The following is a 23,274-nucleotide window of genomic DNA, read 5'->3' on the forward strand; positions in this document are numbered from 1 at the left end:
GTCTTTGAGTAAAATGTAAAATGTTCACATATTACCGAAGAGAAACGGTGTGTACTCTGTCCTCTTATCCAGGTCAGCCACTCCCACCTGAGATGACCCTGGCCCAGCTACTCACACTTCTGTATGACCGCAAGCTACCGCAGGGCTACCAGTCCATCAGCCTGACAGTGAAACTGGGCTCCAAGGTCATCTCTGACCCCGGCCTTTCAAAGACTGACTCGTTCAAGAGACTCCGCACTGAGAAAGGTAATAAAACACACAGCTCCTAAGGAGGAGTCAGTTCAGATATTATACTGATGTCCCACTAAAAATATGCTTTAAAAAATCAATACAGCTGACTTATTTATTACTTTAACTGTAAAACTTTTGATGATTAATTACAATTTTAACTTTTTGTAAGCAGTCTAAATTCCTTCACTGATAATTTAGAGATTTCTCTTTTGCACATGAGCGCAAAACATAAACAAGCCAAATCTTTGTGAAAGATGCATCAAGCTGCACCCAATACGTGAAGTCAGACATATGAACAGCACCAAACATCCAGTCATTTCTAAACTAAAATGCAGACACCCAGCCATATATGCAGCATTTTCTAGGATGTCTACATACCAAATAATTGAGATACTGCAGCTAAAATGCAACAATATTATAGAAGTAAAGCCAAAGGACCAACAAACGAAAAAGGCTCTGCCTGCTGAAAAACTCACAGGACCTTAGTTACAGTGTGCTTAAGTTGATCCTCTCACTTTGTCATCACATGATGTTGTGATTGGCTACTTTGAATTCACACCCCTGACTACCCACATCAGGCTCTCCCTCAGCTGTCCCAAACCAAAGACCACGCTAGTCCTGGTTAGAGGCTGAACAAACTCTTAATTTGTAATGAGTCCTGCACCTGTTCTGGTGTTTTTTCTCAACTGTGCAAACAGTATCTTTCAGATTATGTCACATTTGGGATTTTGGCACGGTCAGCTAGTCTATTCAGTGGTGCCTCTGTGTCAAATTCACATATCTAAATATGAAATGAAGGTTAACTTATCAAATAGAAATGGAAGAAACTAAGATTCTTCTCATTTTTATTATTATTTCAAGACCACTTCAGTAACTATGATCAAGTAAATAGAAATGGAGTTTTTAAAATGTAGTAAAAATCCAGACCTGTTTTTTTCCACTCTACTCTCACATCAAGATTTAATGGAATTGTACTTTGGTCTGAACTCAGTTCACATCACCTTGGCTGCTTCTCAGGCTGTACTGAGAGGCTTTGAAGTCTAAAAGCTTGCAGAGTGTTTTTTTTTTTTTAGCACAAACTGTTCAAACACTTTCCTGCTTACCTTTGCATTCATTTGGGAGTTAAGCCTTTTCATCCTTATATGTTGCTTTGGTACAACATTTATAGGGACGTTAGTGTTGCATTTGTGTCTCTAAACGATTGTGAACATGAGGTTTTTTTTATGGCTGAAAGATGGTATATTTGAATTTGTGCCCACTTACTGTGAGAGTCTTACCTATTGACTCACATTGTAAATTGCTATTGAATTTCATTCAGTCAGGACAGGTTGTTGCTTGAATCCAACTGCTGATATCCCATTCAAAACTATGCTGTCATTCTGTAGAAGTGGTGACTTTCAGGCTGGTTATATTTAGCGTTTTGATTCTGCAGACTCATGGGTCAGTACTCGGTCAAATTAATTTTTAATGTCAATGTCAGCACTGGTGAATCTGCAGATATGCTCATATTCCCTTTATCCATGCGACATGTCCTATCCACAATCCATATTTTCCATCTTAACACTCATGTGTCACTGTTTAAGAAATCATAGGGTATGTGAAATGAGACTTTTATAACTACCATTTTTACCCTTCGGCTGTAAAGGCTGATGGGCAGATGTTGTCAGGTGAGCGGGCGGCGTAGATACCCGAGTTTGTGAATGTGAAAGCTATAGAATAAAGTGACTTACGAGCTTCAAATTGATATCATAGGTACATGTACTAAAAATCTTGGAAGTTTTTGGATCCTGGTGACCTTGACCTCAATGTCAGAAATAATGTTTTCTGAAAATCATGTGAATGGCATAACTTGAGAAAAAGGCAATATAGAATTTGGGTGACTTGGGTGAACCATTCTTTAAATCAAAATACACTGTATTTCTAAAAGTATTCACTCCTCCATCCAAATAAAGGATTCAACTGGTCCAGTCATTGCCAGAAGTGTATGAAATCAGCAGCTAGGAGTGCAGACTAATTCTGCACACATTGAGTTGCTCTCATGAGCTTTGTGAATTACAGCGAACCATAATGCCACCTGCACGTAAAATTTATCCACTACTGCTAAATATTCCACAGTAAACTGTGGTATTGTAATAAAGTGTAAGTGACTGGGAACAGTATCAACTCAGCTACGAAGTGATAGGCCACAAAATCAGAGCAGGGTCCATTGCAGAGGTCACCAACGTCCGATCGCTTCAGACCTCCAAACTTCAGGTGAACTTCAGATTAATTGAAGAACAGTGTACAAAGAGGTTCATGGAATGTGTATCCATGTTTAGCACCTGCATCCAAACCTTACTTCCCCACAACTCAATGCAAAGTGCCGGATGCAGTAATGTAAAGCACACACCAGCTTTGGATCTTCTGGAGCTAAATGAGGCCACCCAAACACATGAGATGTCATCGATAAGGCCAGGATGCCCTTAGTTGAGCACATCAGGACTTAGTAGTGGAGCTCAAATAAGTCAAAAGATATAGAACAAAAAGTAAAATCCCAGGAGGACATACCTTCAAGAAATATTTTAAAGAAATCATTGTTTATTAACTTTTACTTTATTTTATAAGATATTTTTCTTTTATGCTTGCTCTTTTCTTTTTTCTTGTTTTTTTTTTTTTTTGCTCCATCATCTGGATGAATTGTACACCTTTTGAGTCTTTTCTATCCACAAATTTTTTGTGAATACTCACTGCCTGCAAATACAGACAATTCAGATATTTAAGAAAAGGAAAACTGTTAACGGTTTTCACCCCAGTTACATACCTTGAGTATGTAACTGAGCAGCTCAGTTTTTCTTTAGCCATTACCTTCACATAACGAATGGGTACTGACTCATCACTTCCTTCCAATGAACTCGAATAAACTACCCAAATGTGCCCACTGCCCAGACACTAACTGCTTGACGGGGTCTGTCATTATCTTCATTTAACCAATAGAGTCATCCTCTCTGTGGATCCTGATTCACTGTGTCATTCCATAACCTGTAGAGATTAGACACCTGCAGTACAGGACAGCTTACCGATGACAGGGATTTGTGGCTCGGTGAAATCTCTCTCTGATTCAGACTTTGCATCAGGGATTTAATTTCATTAAGGGAAATTCTTTACATATTTTGTAAACCAGTTGGTTTTCTTTTGAGAGAAAGGACCTTGTCAGGCTTCACTTCCACAAACCTTATTATTACAGAATTAAACTTACCAGTTTGTGACAGTGCACAACTGTGACACACAGTGTTGTCTTCAGTTAGAATCCTCAGGATTAATACAGACGTTGGATAAGGATTGCAAGAGTGATGAAACTCTGGGAAAGAGTTAAATATGGTTAAAAGATTCTGTTGATTCTATTTAACCATGAGTTGACACAATGCAACAATGCATAGCAATCAGCCCAGTTAATCAAGTTCATCACAAGTAACGTCACATCTTTATTCACAATGACCAAGGAGTTTTCTCAAAGTAGATATAACCTGCTATTGCCTGCTGCTTTTTTTTAAGACAATTAAACTTTTTGTGATTTGCAGTTCAGAATAACCTGTAATTCAATCAATCTCTTTTATAAAGCACTGAATTCACTTTTCTTCCAAAAAGATCTTAGTAATTGTTAAAATTTGTAGATATTTTCGTTAGTTCTGTCATCAAAAATGTATTTGTAAACATTTTAGTTTTAGTAATTAAACATAAACATTTTTAGTTAAATTATTTAATGCTTAAACCAGTTAGACCTGCAGAAAGGCGTTAGATTCTCCAGATTTAGCTTAAGGAACCCTGCAGGGAACCTTACCTTCTCTGTGTATAGTGTGGTTGAACCTCAGAACATATCACATAATAATGTGTGTAAAAATATTTATTATGGACAGAATTAAGACAAACATAGCAGGTGGATTTACAGGAGATTACTGAACTGTTAAGAGTTTGCTGAAACAAACAAAAGGCTTGTAATTGTTTTCAGTCTCAGCCAGTGGATGAACGTACAAGGTCCTCTCTTTGCTCTACTTGCAGTGGATCACTGTGACATCCTGAATAGCTGCCCTGAGGATGAACCAATGATGCCTAATGAAGAATGTCTGGATGCCGCAGCTGATGAGTCCCTGCTGGAGACGAGTCCCATTCAGTCACCTCTGCAAGTCTTTGCTGGCATGGGGGGCCTGGCCCTGATAGCGGAGAGGCTGCCCATGCTATACCCCGATGTCATTCAGCAGGTAAAACTCAGCTTTCAAGAGGCACAGAAAATTAGAAATTGAACAACTTGCATACATACAGCAGTTCTTTAGTATTAACTTTTTATTTCACAACAAATGTTTTGAGCTTACCTGCCCTGATAAAGAGCCTTGTGTGTCTCCTAAATTCACCTGTCAGCATTGTCTTGCATTTCACACCTTCGCTGAGCCTTTACTCGTCGTTGCGGTTGTTCACAGGTCAGCGCTCCTGTGGTTCCCTCCAGCACACAGGAGAAGCCCAAGGACAGCGACCAGTTTGAGTGGGTGACCATAGAGCAGTCGGGTGAGCTGGTGTATGAGGCACCAGAGTCCATTGCAGCGGAGCCACCGCCCATCAACAAACAACAGTCCCAGACATCCTCATCGTCATCATCCTCAGTGCAGACCATGTCGCCCATCCCTGCCCACTCACTGGCAGCTTTTGGCCTCTTCCTGCGCCTGCCAGGTTACGCAGAGGTGTTGCTAAAGGAGAGGAAACATGCCCAGTGTCTGCTGCGGCTGGTACTGGGTGTCACAGACGATGGAGAAGGCAGTAAGTCTGAAAACACGTCACAGCTGTCCGCACTGAAATTCACCTTGGGCTTTGAACTTTTAGCTTGGGAAGTATTTAATGCCAGAAAAAGTTTGAGAATTGCTAAGCTATTTGAAAGAAAGCTCTTGCAAAGATCCTTTGCACACAGCTATTTCTCCTGTCTGTCCCCAATTGACTAAAATATAAAATTTACTGTGTTTTCTAACCAGCGAGAGTTTGTCAGCACGGTGTCTTATTTTCCTTTTTGCCCCCCCCTTCAAGAAAAGTAAAATAAAAATGGATTGTTCATGTGTGATTTAATCGACTAAAACACAAATCTAAACAACAAATATAAAAGCAGCATCAAAACCTTCTTATTTTGAGTGTCTGCTTTGACATCTTCTTAGGTCACATCCTGCAATCTCCATCAGCCAACGTGCTCCCCACACTACCATTCCATGTCCTGCGAGCACTGTTCAGCAGCACCCCTCTGACCACAGACGACGGTGTGCTTCTGCGTCGCATGGCTCTGGAAATCGGTGCCATCCACCTCATTCTAGCCTGTCTGTCAGCTCTGAGCCACCACGCCCCTCGCAACCCCAATGCCAATACCAGCGTCTCTGAGGTATGACCCATATCACACATACATTCTGTTTCTAATCGTCAATTGTCCCTGACGATAGAGCAGGGCGATGTGACCAAAAAGATTTATCACGATATACATTTGAAATTTTGCGATAACGATATAACTGACGATATAATTGACACTAGACAAAACACTTTACAACTCCACAACTTTATTAGTGCAAAAAAAACATCTATGTATTTTCACTTAAACAAGCAGCTGTTTTATGTGCATTAAAGTTATATAAAAACGTAACAGTGCAAATTCCTTGACAGTTTAACCAAAAGGCATTTCCAGTGGAAACTGGCCGACATATCCTCAGCATAACCATGTATAATATCCACAAAACTTCAAAGAAGTTATACACACACAATACGGTAATATTATGTTGGAGCACAGTACGTATCACTCCGCGAGGCTCCTGCCTATGAAAGCCGTAATGCTCCGACAATCTATCAAGTGGTGCGGCTTCGTAGCTTAGCAAAGTCGTACTAAAACATTTGACAGATTTTCGAGCACCGTGTACATAAAATCGTTTCGAGGTCAGCAAACACAACCAGGATTCAAACATAAGGCACACGGGATTATAAGGGGCTCTGTCGACTTTCAGAAAAATCAAAGGATTGATTTTAAGTGTGCCGTATTTTCCAAACAACACGGTAATAACGACGGCCCGCTAGCATGCGCTACCAAAAATAGTGCTTTGTTGTGTATCTGACGGATGAAAGCTAAACCAGTTCCACACCACTGAAGCTGCAGCATTTTTACAAACCAGTTCAGCTTCATCTGTTTCATTCAACGATCCGCTTTCGCTCTTCTCATTCGGCGTCGCCGCCATGTGCGTATGTAAACAAAGGCACTGCGCATGCGCGTTTTACCCATATTCTATCACGATATGTCATTTTCCTATCGTTGCCCAAAGTTACCGGTATTACCGTGAACGGTATGATATAGCCCAGCCCTACCTGATGATACATTTTGGCTCTTTTAAATTTGTGGCTGATGACAGCTTCCTGTCGGTGTTGCATTGTGAATCATTTCTTGAACCTTTCACCAGCCTGTGAGATGTCTAAGAAAAGAGAGTCCTGTCCAGCTCTTGTCATTTTCTTACTTCTGTCAGACTAACCCAGCTTCATGCCACTGGCTACTCTCACTTTGCCTGAGTGTTTTGCTGTTGGCAGTAATGGAGTAACTGAGGATAAAAACGATTGCCGTTATTAATGACCCTCTGTCTTGCTGCTTTACTTACGGCTTCCTTAGCGTACCTTTGCCTGGCAAATGGCTTAATTGTTCATAGTGAATGATAAAAAACAAACAGCTGCAGGGAGAAAAGGCTGTGCATCCGAGAAACGGGTAGTACCTCACCTCGACTTGCCTGACTCTGCTAACTGCACATCTTCTATGACCTGAAGAAGTGCAGATAGGGCTGTTCGATATAACAATATATATCAGATGACGATATAAAAACGTCTATCGTTTCATTTTACGCTATTGTTTCGTGGTGTCGCAAAAGAAACCGTTTATGGCAATATTTTTTTCATTGTTTTGATCGCAGTCATTGGTTTTTATGTGTTGTCGTCAGCAACAACGACAGTAAAACCATCACGTGTTGGCTTGTTTATTTTCCGCATAAATCTTTCAAAATAAAGCTTAAGATCCTGTTGAGACTTTTCAAAATAAACTGAATCACGTGAAAGAGCAGATTGTTTACAGATGAGAATTAAAAAAGAGCCACCAGGTGCTAAAAAATAAACCTTAGACTCAAACGTTAGAACAGGCTTTCCCCGCAGCACGCTGTGTAATAAATACTCAAAGAAAACTGCAGCCTTTACAACTTATGTCTAAAAATGTATAGTTTCATGCCTCTGTTAAAACACTCAACTCCAGGTACACGACGCCCAGCTGGAAACACTTCACACAAGTCGAGCTGCCCGAGATTGACAGAATTTACAGAAAATGTTACATTTTTGTGATTTATATCGTTATCGGGACGATAGATGTCTTATATAGGGATATGAGATTTTGGTCATATCGCACAGCCCTAAGTGCAAAGTATATGGACGTTTAGCTCTTGAAACAAAAAAATTAAGGATGTGCTTTACATACAAATGTAGAGCAATTTACAAACCATTCTGACAGCAATATAGCATCAATGGGCTTTTAAATAAAGTCGGGAAGAGAGAGCCTGGTTTGTGTTTGTATGCATTTAATGGCAGCTTGTGTTAATGTGTAGGAAAAATCAATGATTGTTTTCCTAGTGTGAATGGCAGAGGTCACATCTGAAATCATAGTTACTGTGATCTCAGGTGTAGGTCTTCAGCGCTTTTTTTTTTTTTTTTTTTTAATTTTTATAAATTAAAGGGGCCTCAAAGAGAGGCGTAAGAACAGAGTCAACAATGGTTTGGTATCCCAGAAAAAGAATAAACCAGTTAGACCTGTTTTCTTATCATGTTTCAAACACCAAACTGAAAAAATTAAAACATATCTAGCTAAAGCATATGAGCTTATGAGTTTTTCACCCCCTGAGTGGAGGTGTTGTCACTGGGTTCCTGAAGCAGACCTGCCTTGTTTTTGTTGTGGTGGTGATGTGTCCGGTCTCATGCTTGTTCAGGGACTGTGTGAATACACAAATCTGAGCCAAACGCATCACACTGGCAGTGGTTGACCTTGATCTCCTGAGACCCATGTTCTGGAGTGGTAGCACTGGTGTGAGATAAGACACTGTGTTTTAAACATGAGAGACAATTGAACAAAACATTAACTTTAAACTTCAGGGACCAATTTTCTGTCTGCTCCTTTGACTCATTTCTTGTTTGACTCCATGTGACCATCACAAATGTTTTATGGCAGCTTTCTATGTAGGCCACAACCAACTCTGACCTTTTTGAATACATGATAAAACGTGATGAAAAAGCAGCAACAGTGTTTACGCCTGAATTTCATTAATAATTGTTAAAGGGAAGTAAAAATGCAAAATCTTTGGTGTGTGTGTGTGTGTGTGTGTGTGTGTGTGTGTGTGTGTGTGTGTGTGTGTGGCAGCCACAGATATCCAGCTGCCATGGTGGGGGGACCAGTGAGGAGCAACAGCTGTACTGGGCTAAAGGAACGGGTTTTGGTACTGGATCTACAGCGTCAGGCTGGGACGTAGAGCAGGCCCTCACCAAGCAAAGGCTAGAGGAAGAGCATGTCACTTGTCTACTCCAGGTAAGTGCAAATGAGCATTTTTTTTTTTTTTAAGGTGGGTTATTTTTGCCTGGTATTCCCTATGAAACATGGGCCATAAATGAACCCATTAATTTTTTTGTGAACTTGCACTATAGTATTCAAATTCAACAGACTGACCAAACTACAAGACGCAAATAATGAGCAGACAGCTGGGTTAAATGGAGGGCAGGGAACTAAAACGGCTTGTTTCGGGCAGGGGATAAAAAAAGGGCTGCAGCAATGCTCAATTTAAGATGAGTAAGGATTCATTTGAACCATGAACCACGCAAAGGTATCATATCTAGCTATGTTTAATTTCTTTTGATGTTACTTACTGTGCCTTGTCATAGTGAGAGATGAGCACCCAACAATACAGTTGGTGCATATATTTGATTCCCAATAAAGAGGTATGCTTATCATCCTGGCAGTTGTGGTGTGTAGGAAGGGACATCTGAAGACACACAGTGATCAAAAACATGGATTCGCCCTCATCCAGAGCAGGTCACATGAACGCTTTTCTTCATAAAGGGTAAATTTTAATTCTGCATTTGTTTTTCTTTACTAGGTCTTGGCAAGCTATATCAACCCAGCAGGCTCAAGTGGCTGCCACATTGCTGATGCCTCTTCAACAGCCAGCAGAGCTCACAACAGCTCAGCACTGCCAGCAGTGCTGCTAGAGCTGCTGAGCCAGTCCTGCCTCATTCCCGCCATGTCCTCCTACCTACGCAACGACTCAGGTAGGGCCCATGTCTTTGCAAGTGATGAGTATGACCAACAGAGAGACGGATCTAGCCTCTGTGCGCCTTGATTCCTAGGCCCCACCGGTTGGCTGAGGAGAAGTGATTTGAACCTCTGTATATTTCAGCTCAACAGAGTGATCACGTAGGAATTTCTACCATAAACACTAAGCAAGAAAGATGACTCTCCTGTCACACTGAAGTGGACATGAAAGGGTTATCTGTAAAAATAATGTTGTATCCCTTAGATCTTTCGTTCTATTCACTGAAATGAATAGTGCTTACCCACACAAAGGAAATAGGACTTTTGTGGTTTACATCAAACATGACACAGACCTTTAGGCAACATGTTAAATTCTCTAAGGAGAGACTGCTGATAAGTGATGGTAGCTGAGTTTGTAAGAGATTAATGACACAGAACTATAGAACAACTGAGAATGCAATCACGAGAATGAAAATAAACATTTCACTTTTTATTAGGCATCAAGATGGGGATAGTTTACGGCTCAAGTCACCTTGAGTCTTCATAACATCTTTATTTACAGTCTGTTTGCTGAGACCTGGTATGCATCTTACCAAAAGTAACATGTAAGTTACTGTCTGCTTGATAGTAACTTACATTTTTCACTGAGAATATTGATCAACTCAAGTAAGTCTGTGACAAGCACAATGTAATATCCTGTAATTGAATCTAGCTTGCCCACTATAAAAATGCAGAAAGCTGCATACTTCCAATAGGCTTGATAAGTTTGTGGTTATCATTGCTCCTATAGTATGTGTTTAGAAATCTGTCATTAAGAAGTCTTACCGCTCCATGTTTCATTATTTAGATTCTACATACTCGAAAACATCATGAAATCAATTTCCTGAAGGGTTTCTGGCATTTGTGTTTGTGGGCAGATTTTTTAAAAAAAAGAAAAAAAAAGACCAATTTTCAAAAATGATAAATTTAACTGATTGCTATCAACCTGGGAAGCAAAAATCAGAAAAGCAGTCTGCTACTTAACACTCGGTGTTCTGTGGACACAGAGAGAAAGTAACACCTATATGCCACTTTAAAGTTTTTGTTTACACAATTAACCATAGCTGTATGCTCACTGGCTAAACGTGTTCGTTGTTGTTTATACCTAAGAGTCTAGCAGGGATACTGTTGAAGACAAAGTCAAAGGAGCTTGCAAAGAAGAAGACAAAGCTACAGCTTTGGCATGAAATCTTGGATTCCAGGGACTTTAGAGTAATTTTATATTGTATAGCAAAGAGAGAACTCCAATTTCAAAAAGTAAAAGTGCTAAGCAGATAAATATATACATGAATGCAAGTGAATGTAGACGGTGCTGCACAGTTAAGGTTAGGTCAGCCCACTGCTTATATCCTCGATCGTGGCTCAAGAGTTGGGAGTTCGCCTTGTAATGGGAAGGTTGCTGGTTCGAGCCCCGGCTTGGACAGTCTCGGTCGTTGTGTCCTTGGGCAAGACACTTCACCTGTTGCCTACGGGTGGTGGTCAGAGGGCCCGGTGGCGCCAGTGTCCGGCAGCCTCGCCTCTGTCAGTGCGCCCCAGGGTGGCTGTGGCTACAATGTAGCTTGCCATCACCTGGGCATCTGGTGATGGCGACACATCATGTGTGAATGGGTGTGTGAATGGGTGGATGACTGGATGTGTAAAGCGCTTTGGGGTCCTTAGGGACTGGTAAAGCGCTAGTATCATCCCAGAGCCTGTTACAGTGAGTGTATGCTACCTGTGTGTGCCTAATGCTGCTGGTTGTTTAACTTTGCAGGAGTATGTAAGCATGCATGCTGGCTTGTATTAATGTGCCCCTGGTCTCATAATTAAATAACAGCTGATAAATAGCATTGTGAGTGTTGTAATTACTCCTCATTATCTGGTAAAAGCCTCTGACGTGTGTTTAAATCCAAGTGTTTCCACATGCTGTGTTAAAGCATGTCCTTTGTAATACTTTTAAAACTGATATATTTATCACCCAGCTTAATAGCACATAGGTATAATGTCATGTGTTGAGTAGACATTGATTAGAGTTAATTGAAATCATGGTGTGTCCTGCCAAATAGAAGCTGGGAGCAGCTGGACCACCTTTTACATGAAAGCCAGGTGGCCAGGAGGTCCAAGGTGTGAATAAATGACTGACCAGAGCTGACTGTAGTGAACACTGGTTTTCTTGGGGTCTTGAACTTTTATCCTCCTTTTGTTGCCCTGCAATAGGCTACTGGGAGCTTCCCATTCTGGACTATCCTGCTTCTTCACTCACCTATTTCATTTACTGTATGTTTATACACCTGTCTGCATTTAATCATTAGTTACTTTTCATCTCTGGCTCTCTTCTGCAGTGTCTTTTGTTCTGTCTCTCTGGAGATTGTGCCCCTCCCTAATCTTGGTTCTATCTGAGGTTTCTTCCTGTTAAATGGAGTTTTCCCTTCCCACTATTGCCAAATGCTTGCTCAAATTGGGTCATGTCTTGAATATAAAAGAGACACAACAAGTTTTCGATAACTGAAGAACCAAAAACTGCGAAACTCTGCCCACTAGGCTGAAGAAATGCCAGAGAAGCAGAGCCCAAGAGAATGAATGGCCTGCTTGCCAAAGATCCATTCAGAGTATATGTTCAGCTACAAGGGAGCAATTTCACAATGGAAGACACAGCCAGAACTGAAATTGAGCATACCATAGCAATCTTCCAGAGCAGAAACAACGAGTCTCCAGAATAAAGACCTGAACAGCACCAGAACCCAAAATGACTCGTACTAGCTGAGGAAGCTAACAGCACTCCTTGATTGCTTGACTGCACAAATAAGGGCGCTGCTATGCGAGTACCTGAAAGGTTGAGGGTGAAGATTAGTTGGTTTCAGGGCCTTGGTTGGTTTTAATCTGCCACATGGGATGTACCATTGACTTACACAGGGAAGTGGCTGACATCAATCTTACCAGTGGCTAGGAAGGACAGAACAGAGGTGTTCTGAGCATGGTAGAAAGGAAGACTGCTACAAGACTGCCCCAGAGACTATCAAACACATAGTAGCAAGATGGAAGATGTGAGCTGGGACTATGTACACTGAGAGGCACAACCAAGTGGCTTATAGTGTCCAAGAACATCTGTGATGCATAGAGATTAGAAGTCCTCAAGCCCCAATCGAACCAATATGGGACACCACTAAAGGTGATGATGAATTAAAAACAGGGCGACGGTCAGTGGAATTTCTACCTTCACACAGAGAAGCAGCTGTGACCAACCAACCAGACATAGTTGTGGTTGAGAAGATGCAGAAGACTGTAGGTTTGATAGATGAGACAACAACATCAGGAAGGAGGAGCACGAGAAAATAGAGAAGCATCAAGGACTGCAGGAACCACTGGAACAGGTTTAGAAAGTTAAGTTCTAAGTGGTCCCAGTGGGATTAGGAGCATTAGGACCTATAACTCCCAAACTGGAAGTGTAATTCCAGGCTTAACATTAGAGGTATCTGTCCAGAAGATTGCAGTCCTACAGTGCCTACCACTGCAATGAGTAAGAGGAAGATTTGTTTTAAATATCCAAAGGTGGGAACTGACAATGTACCTTGTTAATTGTACTCGAGTATTTACACAAATCTGTTCTTTTTACTCCTCATATTTTCAAAACAGGCTTGTAACTTTAGGGTTTAACACATTTGAGGAAAGATTTTTGGCATCAGTGTGAGCCTTCAGACCTTTAAACTGATTTGATCCTAAATGGATGAACAATAGCACACAAAATACGATATTATTTGTGTATCACTGGATTATCACATACAAAAACATTAAAGATGCAAATACATAATTTATTCATCATTTATAGTGCTATACTGAGGAGTTGAGGTTAACTAGGTTGAAACGATTTGGAACAGTGTTTTGGTTGAAAATGTCCATAATTGTGGTCATGGTGCCAATTTAGATTGTGTATTAGATCGTGAAGATCCAACATCTGGAGGATGTGCAGGATAAATTGATTAGCTTGTCATACTGTGGTGAGTTTATAGTAAAGCACTGTTCTGAATTGGTGCACAATGGCTGTGTTGCTAATGGTTACTGTTAGGTGGTTAGATGATACTTAGATTTCTTTTTTAATTCACTTAATTCTAACTTTATGCAACTTGATATGATCTAGTTTAAGGGCAGTGTAAACAGTATACTGATAATGGCTGGAGTCTAAGCAAAGATGGCTCGTGAAACATCTGTTTACATCTTATGTACAGTGGGGCAAAAAAGTATTTAGTCAGCCACCGATTGTGCAAGTTCCCCCACCTAAAATGATGACAGAGGTCAGTAATTTGCACCAGAGGTACACTTCAACTGTGAGAGACAGAATGTGAAAAAAAAATCCATGAATCCACATGGTAGGATTTGTAAAGAATTTATTCGTAAATCAGGGTGGAAAATAAGTATTTGGTCACCTCAAACAAGGAAAATCTCTGGCTCTCACAGACCTGTAACGTCTTCTGTAAGAAGCTTTTCTGTCCCCCACTCGTTACCTGTATGAATGGCACCTGTTTGAACTCATTATCTGTATAAAAGACACCTGTCCACAGCCTCAAACAGTCAGACTCCAAACTCCGCCATGGCCAAGACCAAAGAGCTTTCGAAGGACACCAGGAAAAGTATTGTAGACCTGCACCAGACTGGGAAGAGTGAATCTACAATAGTCAAGCAGCTTGGTGTGAAAAAATCAACTGTGGGAGCAATCATCAGAAAATGGAAGACATACAAGACCACTGATAATCTACCTCGATCTGGGGCTCCACGCAAGATCTCATCCCGTGGGGTCAAAATGATCATGAGAACGGTGAGCAAAGATCCCAGAACCACACGGGGGGACCTGGTGAATGACCTGCAGAGAGCTGGGACCAAAGTAACAAAGGTCACCATCAGTAACACACTACAACGGCAGGGAATCAAATCCCGCAGTGCCAGACGTGTTCCGCTGCTGAAGCCAGTGCATGTCCAGGCCCGTCTGAAGTTTGCCAGAGAGCACATGGATGATACAGCAGAGGATTGGGAGAATGTCATGTGGTCAGATGAAACCAAAGTAGAACTTTTTGGTATAAACTCAACTCGTCGTGTTTGGAGGAAGAAGAATACTGAGTTGCATCCCAAGAACACCATACCTACTGTGAAGCATGGGGGTGGAAACATCATGCTATGGGGCTGTTTTTCTGCCAAGGGGACAGGACGACTGATCCGTGTTAAGGACAGAATGAATGGGGCCATGTATCGTGAGATTTTGAGCCAAAACCTCCTTCCATCAGTGAGAACTTTGAAGATGAAACGAGGCTGGGTCTTCCAACATGACAATGATCCAAAACACACCGCCCGGGCAACAAAGGAGTGGCTCCGTAAGAAGCATTTGAAAGTCCTGGAGTGGCCTAGCCAGTCTCCAGACCTCAACCCCATAGAAAATCTGTGGCGGGAGTTGAAAGTCCGTGTTGCTCGGCGACAGCCCCAAAACATCACTGCTCTCGAGAAGATCTGCATGGAGGAATGGGCCAAAATACCAGCTACTGTGTGTGCAAACCTGGTAAAGACCTATAGTAAACGTTTGACCTCTGTTATTGCCAACAAAGGTTATGTTACAAAGTATTGAGTTGTATTTTTGTTATTGACCAAATACTTATTTTCCACCCTGATTTACGAATAAATTCTTTACAAATCCTACCATGTGGATTCATGGATTTTTTTTTCACATTCTGTCTCTCACAGTTGAAGTGTACCTCTGGTGCAAATTACTGACCTCTGTCATCATTTTAGGTGGGGGAACTTGCACAATCGGTGGCTGACTAAATACTTTTTTTGCCCCACTGTATATCCTTAATGAGCAGTAAATCTCAGAGCAGCAGCAGCACAGGTCAACTAATCACAGCCTGTCCATCAAGATAATCTTCTGTAGGTCATAGGTTTTTGACTTTTACTTGACTAAAGACATTAAATTGGTCCGTCAACTTTTACGAGGTTTTGTTTTGTTTTTTTTATAACTCCCCTGAACTAAAATATGTCTGCCCCCCTTGCCATCTCTGCATACATCTCAAAACTGGAATTAAGTAATCTGGAATCCATTTCATAAATAGAAATGACACATGTCCCCTCCACCTTACTACTTAATTCCAGTTTTGCTTTGTCTCAAACAGATATGATTTAAAGTTAAAATATGTTGTATGCAGTTAATGGCCATTTTGGTACATCATTCCTGCTGATTAAACATTAGCATAATGTAGGAGAGTAATGGTCGGTAGTGATTCATCATGTGGCAAAGAAAGCAGTTCCTTTGTGTTTTCCAAATGCATAGGCCTCACAGTTTGTCCACTCATTTGTTTTAACTGTTTTTTCACAGCAGGCTAAGGAAAACTATGTTTTTGAATGAAATGCTTGACCTTGTGCACAGAAAGTCTTTTGTTCCCTATACAAACCCGTACACACTTCAAGGATTTCCTACATCACAAGGCATATTATTGACATCAGTACAAGGTGAAAGCTAAATACGCCACAGCACCACCTTCATTCATTACCACAATGTCCCTGTGGATTTGTGAATTTGCAGTTTATCACTGCTCACCCGTGGAATTGTAGATTCTATTACCACACGCTTCCCTCCTTGCAGTTAAAATGGGTAGATGAGCACTTTGAAGTGGATCAGGGCAAAGGTGAGACGTAAGATGCCACCACCAGTGATCATTGTTGTAATTAGATCCCATTCATGTAAAGTTATATACACGAATCCTTCTACGCAAACACCTTGGGGGTTTTCACAGATGAGGCTGGAAACTCATTCTTATTGTTATTCTTGGGTGTTTATTGTTCAAATGTCCCCCAATTCCACAATACATCTAGACGTTATTCAGATATTTATCAAAAGCTTTTTAATACAGGAAAATGATTGCTGACACTACCCTTAAATGAATATGAGCAAATAAATGAAGAGACCTCTGCGATCCCTCTGCACCTGACACATTTTACTCACACTCACCGACTTTCAAAGATGGACAGAGATGAAGAAAGAATATAGAGCATAAGCCCCATTTCAAATGGAAACTACATAGTTTAATTACAAGTTGATCCCATTCCTTAATGTCTTGCAACTGTGACTTCTGTGTAAGACCTGTGTATTATCAAAAATAGTTTCACACTTTTGGGGTTTGGGAAGCACTTCTAGAACACCTCAGTATAGTGTGAATTTGTGGTACACATGATGTGAAGTTGCAGGTCTGTCGGAAGTTGTTGTATAGCCACATTGCTTAGGAAGAGTGCTGTATTTGTATTACTGTAAGGGCCCTGAATCAAACACATTTTGTGGCCCTGAAGACTTACAGGTGACCAGCAGTGTTTCCAGAAGCAGCTTCCAGTTGTCACTTTATAGACTTTGCCTTTAATCATATTGTTGAGAACTCCTTCCAGACAAGTAGCAATTATGCTCCCCAAAGTTTTGAATTTAAAAAGAGAGAAAATATATCGGGTTTCTACAACACTTCTTTCCAGTAAGTACAACAGTCCAAAAAAAATCTGATCTAGGGAAATTTTGTTTTTCCTCTTGGGCCACACGGGGGAGTCAGTCCTGGCTGGGAGCTTGATGATGTCCATCTGGCATACCCTGGTTCCAGCCTAGTCCTGTTCCTGCCATGTCTCCCAGCCCTTTGTTATCTTGTCGGCTCATGGCTGTGGCTTGGCAATATGGCTTGTTTGTTTACATCTTTAACCAGTCTGTTGATTTCCCTTCTCCTCTCTCTGGGATAGACTTTCATTTCAAACTTTTTTCTCCAACATGTGTGGCTTTCTAATTAACCCCGTCCTTCACTACTGCTCACTTCAGCTTTTCTGGCATATTTTCTCTGATTTAGAAATCCTTTTCTTCAGTTTTGGTATGTCACAGTGTGGTGTAGATATAAACAAAAACGATTACAAACAGGTTAAGAAATGTGCCAATGATGCCTAGCATGGCCAGTATGGACTCCTCCTGCTCCTCCTTGAGCTCCAGTGCCCGCACGTCATCAAGGGTGATGACTGTAGTACCCATGGTGCTGTTATTCACCTAACCTGGCAAGGGTGCACTTATCTGGAATGAAAGGAAGTGAAGGGGACTGTGTCAGACAAGAACTGAAAGTAACATCAAATCATAATTGGGTGTCTTTTCATTGCTCAGCTGCATCCTTTTTACTGTACTACTAATCTGCTAGTTTTTGCTCAAAAAACACATTCAAACAGCCCTGGTTCAGGCAGTGCCAACATAATCTCTCCCACCCCACCAGCCACAGGAAAATTAATCATGAATCAAATACAACAATGGCTGCATAGAGTGGAATGGAGATTAGTCTTTGAAGACTGCTTCTTACAACCTGCTACAGATTGTAGCTGAGCTCCTCAGTTGTGAGCTAGGAGCCAGCACTTAGTCAGCCTCATTTTAGGATTACTTGGAATGAAGCTTTTAAATTGTTAGCAATGATGCTCATTGGCATTCTCCATGTTAAAATAAGTTTGATTTAAAGATTGAGCATGCTACACCCACCTCCTCTGTATAGGTCTTAAATTAATAATCCCCCCTATCCCAGGCTCCTTGAAGTAGTTGTTCTGAGCATAATTCCCATTTTCCCTATGGATAAGTCTTAGAAGGTAAAAATTAGGAGCTAACGATGTTGTCTGAAAGATGAACAGGATATTTCTATCCTTGGGTTTATAATAGAATAACATTCACACTCTTTCCCTTCAAGTCTGGAAAATTATTCTTAAATTCAGATAAGTCAAAAGCAATAGGGTAGGAAGGGGAAAGTGGCTTACCCTAAAGCGCCTTAGGTGTAAGACATCATCATCCGGCATGCTTTTTGGGTCCTCACAGAAAAACCATGGCTTTAAGGGCATTCTACATGTGGAGAAAAAAAAAGAGGTGGGGAGGCTGGGTAGAGACTGTTCCAGTGCCTATAAGCGACAGACCAAGTGGCGGAGAGAGACGGCGATGCCACGACAGCTTCTCGGTGCTCAGCGACGCTTCCAATGAAAACCTCCTTGTGACACTTGTCTCCTTCTCCTGTTTATAGCGCCACCTGTCAAGTTCAACAACCCTACCCACAAACTTCCCTTCTGATTAAGTTCCCCCTTTGTCTTGCCAGTTTTTTTTTTCTCCTTTTTTTCATCAGCAGGTTTGCCTTGCTGCTGCTAAAGCACCAGCAGCCTCTGCGTAGTGGAGAGGAGAGGGGTTCTCCTCATTTGTTCCCTCCCACCTCCCCTGAATTACTCCTATACTGACCGTCTGCTCCTTCTCTTGATTTCCCTGTAACGGCTTTGCTGAAACCCCCCTGCCTGCCTACACCTTATGCTGTAACACACTCTCCCCAATTTTCTACTGGCCTCTATTAGAAATGAATGCCTTTAAAAAAACAAAACAAAAAAAAAGCCTTGCAAGCAATGTGATTATTTTTTCTGAATGAACTGATAAGTCTCTCTGTCACCAAGCTTCCTCTGAGCTTGGTAAGAACATGCAGCTCCCCAAATTAGCAGTCTGTGGCAGGTGATATTCCAGAGGAGCAGGAGAAGCTGTAAATTCCCATGGAGCAGATTTCTGTAGAAAACCAAAAGCAGTCGGGGTGTCAGACAATCGATATGACACTATGGATGCGCGCCTACCACCAGTGACAGCACTGTTACGGCGGTTCTCCAACACCAGTTAGTCATCGTGGGAGGACTATGCATTGCATAATCAAGCAGAATGATGGCAAGAGAGCGAGAACGGATCCTGATGTCCATGGCAATGAATTGGAAGAAGCATGAGAACGAGAGAAGGGGGGAGGGAGGAAGTGAGGAGGAGCAGGAGGAGGAAGGGGGGAGACGACATCGCTCACGCTTAGAGTTGTCTCCTCCCTCCACTGCTGTGGGTGCTGGTGGAGTACATATACTCATGCACACACTCGCTCATTTACCACCTAGCAAAACACAAGACAAATATCCAAAAAGGAGGCAAATTCAGCCTCTCTGCGCTGCTCTCGGCTGAGTTCAGTCGTGCCCGTCATCAGCTGTTGTTATTCTGGAAGACCTGCAGAGAGGGGAGGAGTTGAGGAGGAGGAGGCAGCAATAAAAGGCGGTGGGGAAATAAAGGATGGATGTGACTGGTTGGAGGACAAAGAGGATGAGGCCGTGAAAAGATGTGGGGGTCTGCACGCAGTTAGATATATTCATCTCTAACCAGTGGCTTCTGAAACGGACACCAAGCCTGCCTATTTTGTCTTTCTAACTTCCCCCTTTATTTTGTGATAGAACCTCCTCACTCTGCTGTAACCTTTTTCTATGCTTCTATGAAATATTTTACTACCTTAAAACAAACTTGATGTTGATACGTTTTTTTTTATGTGTCATCTTCCAGTCCTCCTGTAGCACCATTGAAAACCATTAGTGATATTTTTTTTAATAAAGGAAAAGAAGGTCAGTGTTGTTGGGCTCAATTACTATGTGTTCAGTTAGTTAGCTTGTACTAAATGGTAAAGTGACTGGTACATAATTGAGCACTCAAGGTGCTTTCTTGTTAATCCAGTCACACTCATTTATAGAGTACTTTTATCTAAGCACTTTTGAACATTTGTGCACACACTCAGTCTAGTGGATGGATTGGAGCAGCTTGGAGTTCAGGATCTTGCCCAAGGAATGTGTAGGCATGCAGACTAGAGGAGTCTGCTTTGTTAAGGCTTTTTCTGCTTCAATCCTCTCTTAAGCTCTTGTTTCATTTCTGTTCATATGCACACATTTATTGCATCTATGTATGGGATATGTTTGCTTAAACATTAGTTGATACATTAACGTTAAATTAATTAATTTTAGTTATCAGACCTTAAATTTAAGACTGAATTAATTTGGCTTCAGCAGTATTTAATTTACCTGGTAACCAGGTACAACAGAATGTTATAAGTAAAAGAGTCTATCTCAATATACTTCATCAACATCAAAAAGGTGAATTTTTGTAACAAATAAGGAGTTTCTGCTGGGTTTTATTTATTTATTTATTTATTTTGGTATCATGTCTGATTAAGAATCTTTTGTCTTATTTATGAGGTGGGATGTAGGATAATTACATGATGAACTGGGATAATTATGAATTTCTTTTAGTTGTCATTTTAGTCATAGTTTGGAAATCATTGCTAATTTATTCATGTAACTAACTTTGATGAATTAAAATTTTTGCATACATGGCAGAAACAAAATGTTTATCTAAGGAGGCTGGTGGGTCTGTCTAGCACAGACCCACCGCTGGAACGAGACAATTCTACTGCAACAGCAAAGACACGAGTCGGCAAAGTTCTTTGTATTGCTCGTGCACGACGGAGAGAACTGTGATGAGCGTCGTTCCTTCGCTTGACCCCAGTTGCTCTCGTCTGCTCCCTCGTAGCACTGCTCTTTATTGTGGTTACACGTCTATGCACAAGTTCATTAACATATGACGTTTTACACAGGCATACATGTGAACAAAGAGTACCTTATCCGTGTGTACGTATAGGCATGCGTGTGTGTGGGATCAACATGTGACCCTGTGAAGAGTCCCCAAAGCTGGTGCCAGGAGTCCAGCGGTCCACCTAAACAAAAGGCACTTATACTTACGCAGATGCAGATACAGAGTAGGTGTCCTCCTATAGTATAAATCAAGAAGAGAAGGTATGACCTCTCTCATGACCTTAGGGTGTGTATGTGCATGCCAGAACACTCTGGAAGGCACACGCAGTCTTTACAGACTGCTAAGGATCAAACCTCTATCAGTCTACAAACATTTATATACTTTCTAAGCATAAATGATTATAAATTTCTATGCATAAATGGCAATAATAAAACATAAACCCAAAAGAGGCTGTTTTTTCTTGGCCCCAATAGTTAGAAATAGAAGCGAGGAATTGTGTTTATTTATTTATTTCTTGGTAGGCACTTTGTTTTCCTACTTATTCTAACCCAGTTACTGTGTTCACAGTGTGTGCCAACCCAAAACTAAGTAACCTGAGTAGCTTGGATTGTAAAGGGATTCTTTTTGCACAAAAATGCAGCCACTATTTCTTCTGTGCTTTAAAATGGTACAGAGCTCCAGGCTACTTTTTTCTGGTTGTTCCACACAGACTTTCCTTGATGCACATTATCTACGGTGTCCACTCAGGCAGACTGTGTGTTGGCGGAGGCATGTCACAGTCTTACTATTTCAGCTACTCCCCGCTCTATTCCTTTGCCCTATAGGGGTCAGGAAGACCTGACACTGTCCAGCCGTGCTTGAGTCACAGTATTTGCCACCCACTCAGTGTGACCCGTGTGCTCAACACCCGTCCCTTGTAGCAGCAACCTGCCTACGCATCGACTCTCCTGTTTCCCCATTAAAGCGGACTCAGTGAACACTTGTTTAATGTTATTTAACTTGGTGTTATTGACCGTTTTAATTACTAATTGTGGTGGTATGTAAAGTTCATGATGAAAGGTGTCAAAATCTGTTGTCTCCTTGGGTGCTAACATTAAGAAGAGCATGTTGTTACAAAGAGATCAGCAAATGTCAGATATCTTTTTAGTCACTTGAACAACTAGCAAACTTAGAACTTTAAAGTAGCAGTTAGCGGTTTAAGTCTTTTGTTTTTCCCCAACCATTGTTTACAATAACTCACTGCTAGATCAAAAACTGTTTACATCAGTTCACAACACTTCATCTTCACTTCAGTGGTCATAATGTTATGATTAATGAGCGTATACTTGCAAGAAAGAAGTTGAGTCCTTTGGAATTCTGCATTAATGATTAATAAAGCATCTGAGGTGGTTGTAGCTCAGGAGGAAGAGCAGGTCATCCGGGGCAGTCACTCTAATCGGCAGTTAGTCTCTAAAGTATATCCATCATTATGAATGTGAATGATAGATAGAAAGCCTTTCTGTAGAAGAAGCATTGAAAGAAGTTCTTGTATGGCCGGGTGTGAACGGTTGACTGAACATGCTACACTAACGCGTTTCCTCACAGAGTAAGAAGGGAGTGTTGTTTCAGAAGTCTTGTGATTTATTCAAATGCTGCTTTGCAAATCTAAGATCTGCTGCTGTGTTCTTTTTAGAAGGATGAGGCATTCTTATGGCAACCCTTCTAAGCAAACCATCCACGAGGTCGTGACGAATTGTAACATTTAATGTGCTGAGCTGAGCTTTTTTTCTCCTCCCAGTTTCTCTGACCATTGCACAGTCTGGTCATGCAGTGAATTTACTGGGATGTCTGCTTCTGGGAAGATTTTCAACTGTCTCAAATCTATTCTACTTGTGAATTATCTTGATGCATAAAACCTTCAAATTGAAAGCGTGTGTACTTGCATTTTAACATTTTGAGAGCAGGTGTTTCTTCTTATGTCGTCTTTCCTATTAGGTGTTTTTCTTACAGTGGCTAATTAACAGTTCTAATTATGTTTGGCTCGAATTCTTAGATTCTGTGTCATTTTAGCAGGACTCCCCCTTCTATGGAAAGAAGCAATAGTCATGAATTTTCTCCTTTAGATCATTTGTCTTGTTTTGGATTGATGAGCACTCTGGTTTTTAAAATTCTTCGTTCACAAGAAGTAAGCTTTGTTATAATGAGCAGACAAATGTTGGACTTTTAAATAAAGAAAGGGGTCCTACAGCTCACAGTATTTTACTGTTTCCCTGAAATAACTGTTCTGATCCATAGTATGTGACCAACCGTAAATTACTCCACATCCCCAAGCAGACAGGAGCATCAGCCA

The 23,274-nt window shown here is 41.1% G+C and overlaps 1 protein-coding gene and 1 pseudogene across 4 annotated transcripts in view; one reads left to right on the top strand and one right to left on the bottom strand.

Annotated features, from left to right (window-relative positions):
* The window catches only part of birc6 (baculoviral IAP repeat containing 6), a 135,457-nt gene that overhangs the window by 81,439 nt on the left and 30,744 nt on the right, over positions 1-23,274 (top strand). For all 3 annotated transcript variants that reach the window (XM_086258227.1, XM_086258229.1, XM_086258228.1), the window contains exons 59-64: positions 73-246; positions 4,267-4,466; positions 4,683-5,016; positions 5,403-5,620; positions 8,660-8,824; positions 9,390-9,561. In XM_086258227.1, coding sequence (XP_086114353.1) covers positions 73-246; positions 4,267-4,466; positions 4,683-5,016; positions 5,403-5,620; positions 8,660-8,824; positions 9,390-9,561 — 1,263 coding nt within the window. The remainder of the gene's footprint in view (positions 1-72; positions 247-4,266; positions 4,467-4,682; positions 5,017-5,402; positions 5,621-8,659; positions 8,825-9,389; positions 9,562-23,274) is intronic.
* LOC147315422 (protein TUNAR pseudogene) lies at positions 16,361-19,549 on the bottom strand (annotated as a pseudogene). The gene is made up of 2 exons (XR_015124346.1): positions 18,350-19,549; positions 16,361-17,630 (listed from the first exon to the last, which is right to left on the bottom strand). The product of XR_015124346.1 is annotated as a protein TUNAR pseudogene (transcript).

This window comes from Aulonocara sp. 'chitande type north' Nkhata Bay, linkage group LG13 (assembly GCF_057382095.1).
Source record: "Aulonocara sp. 'chitande type north' Nkhata Bay isolate Kocher_YH1m ecotype deep benthic linkage group LG13, A_spYH_male_GT1.1, whole genome shotgun sequence".
In the NCBI taxonomy this organism is placed as follows: Eukaryota; Metazoa; Chordata; class Actinopteri; order Cichliformes; family Cichlidae; genus Aulonocara; species Aulonocara sp. 'chitande type north' Nkhata Bay.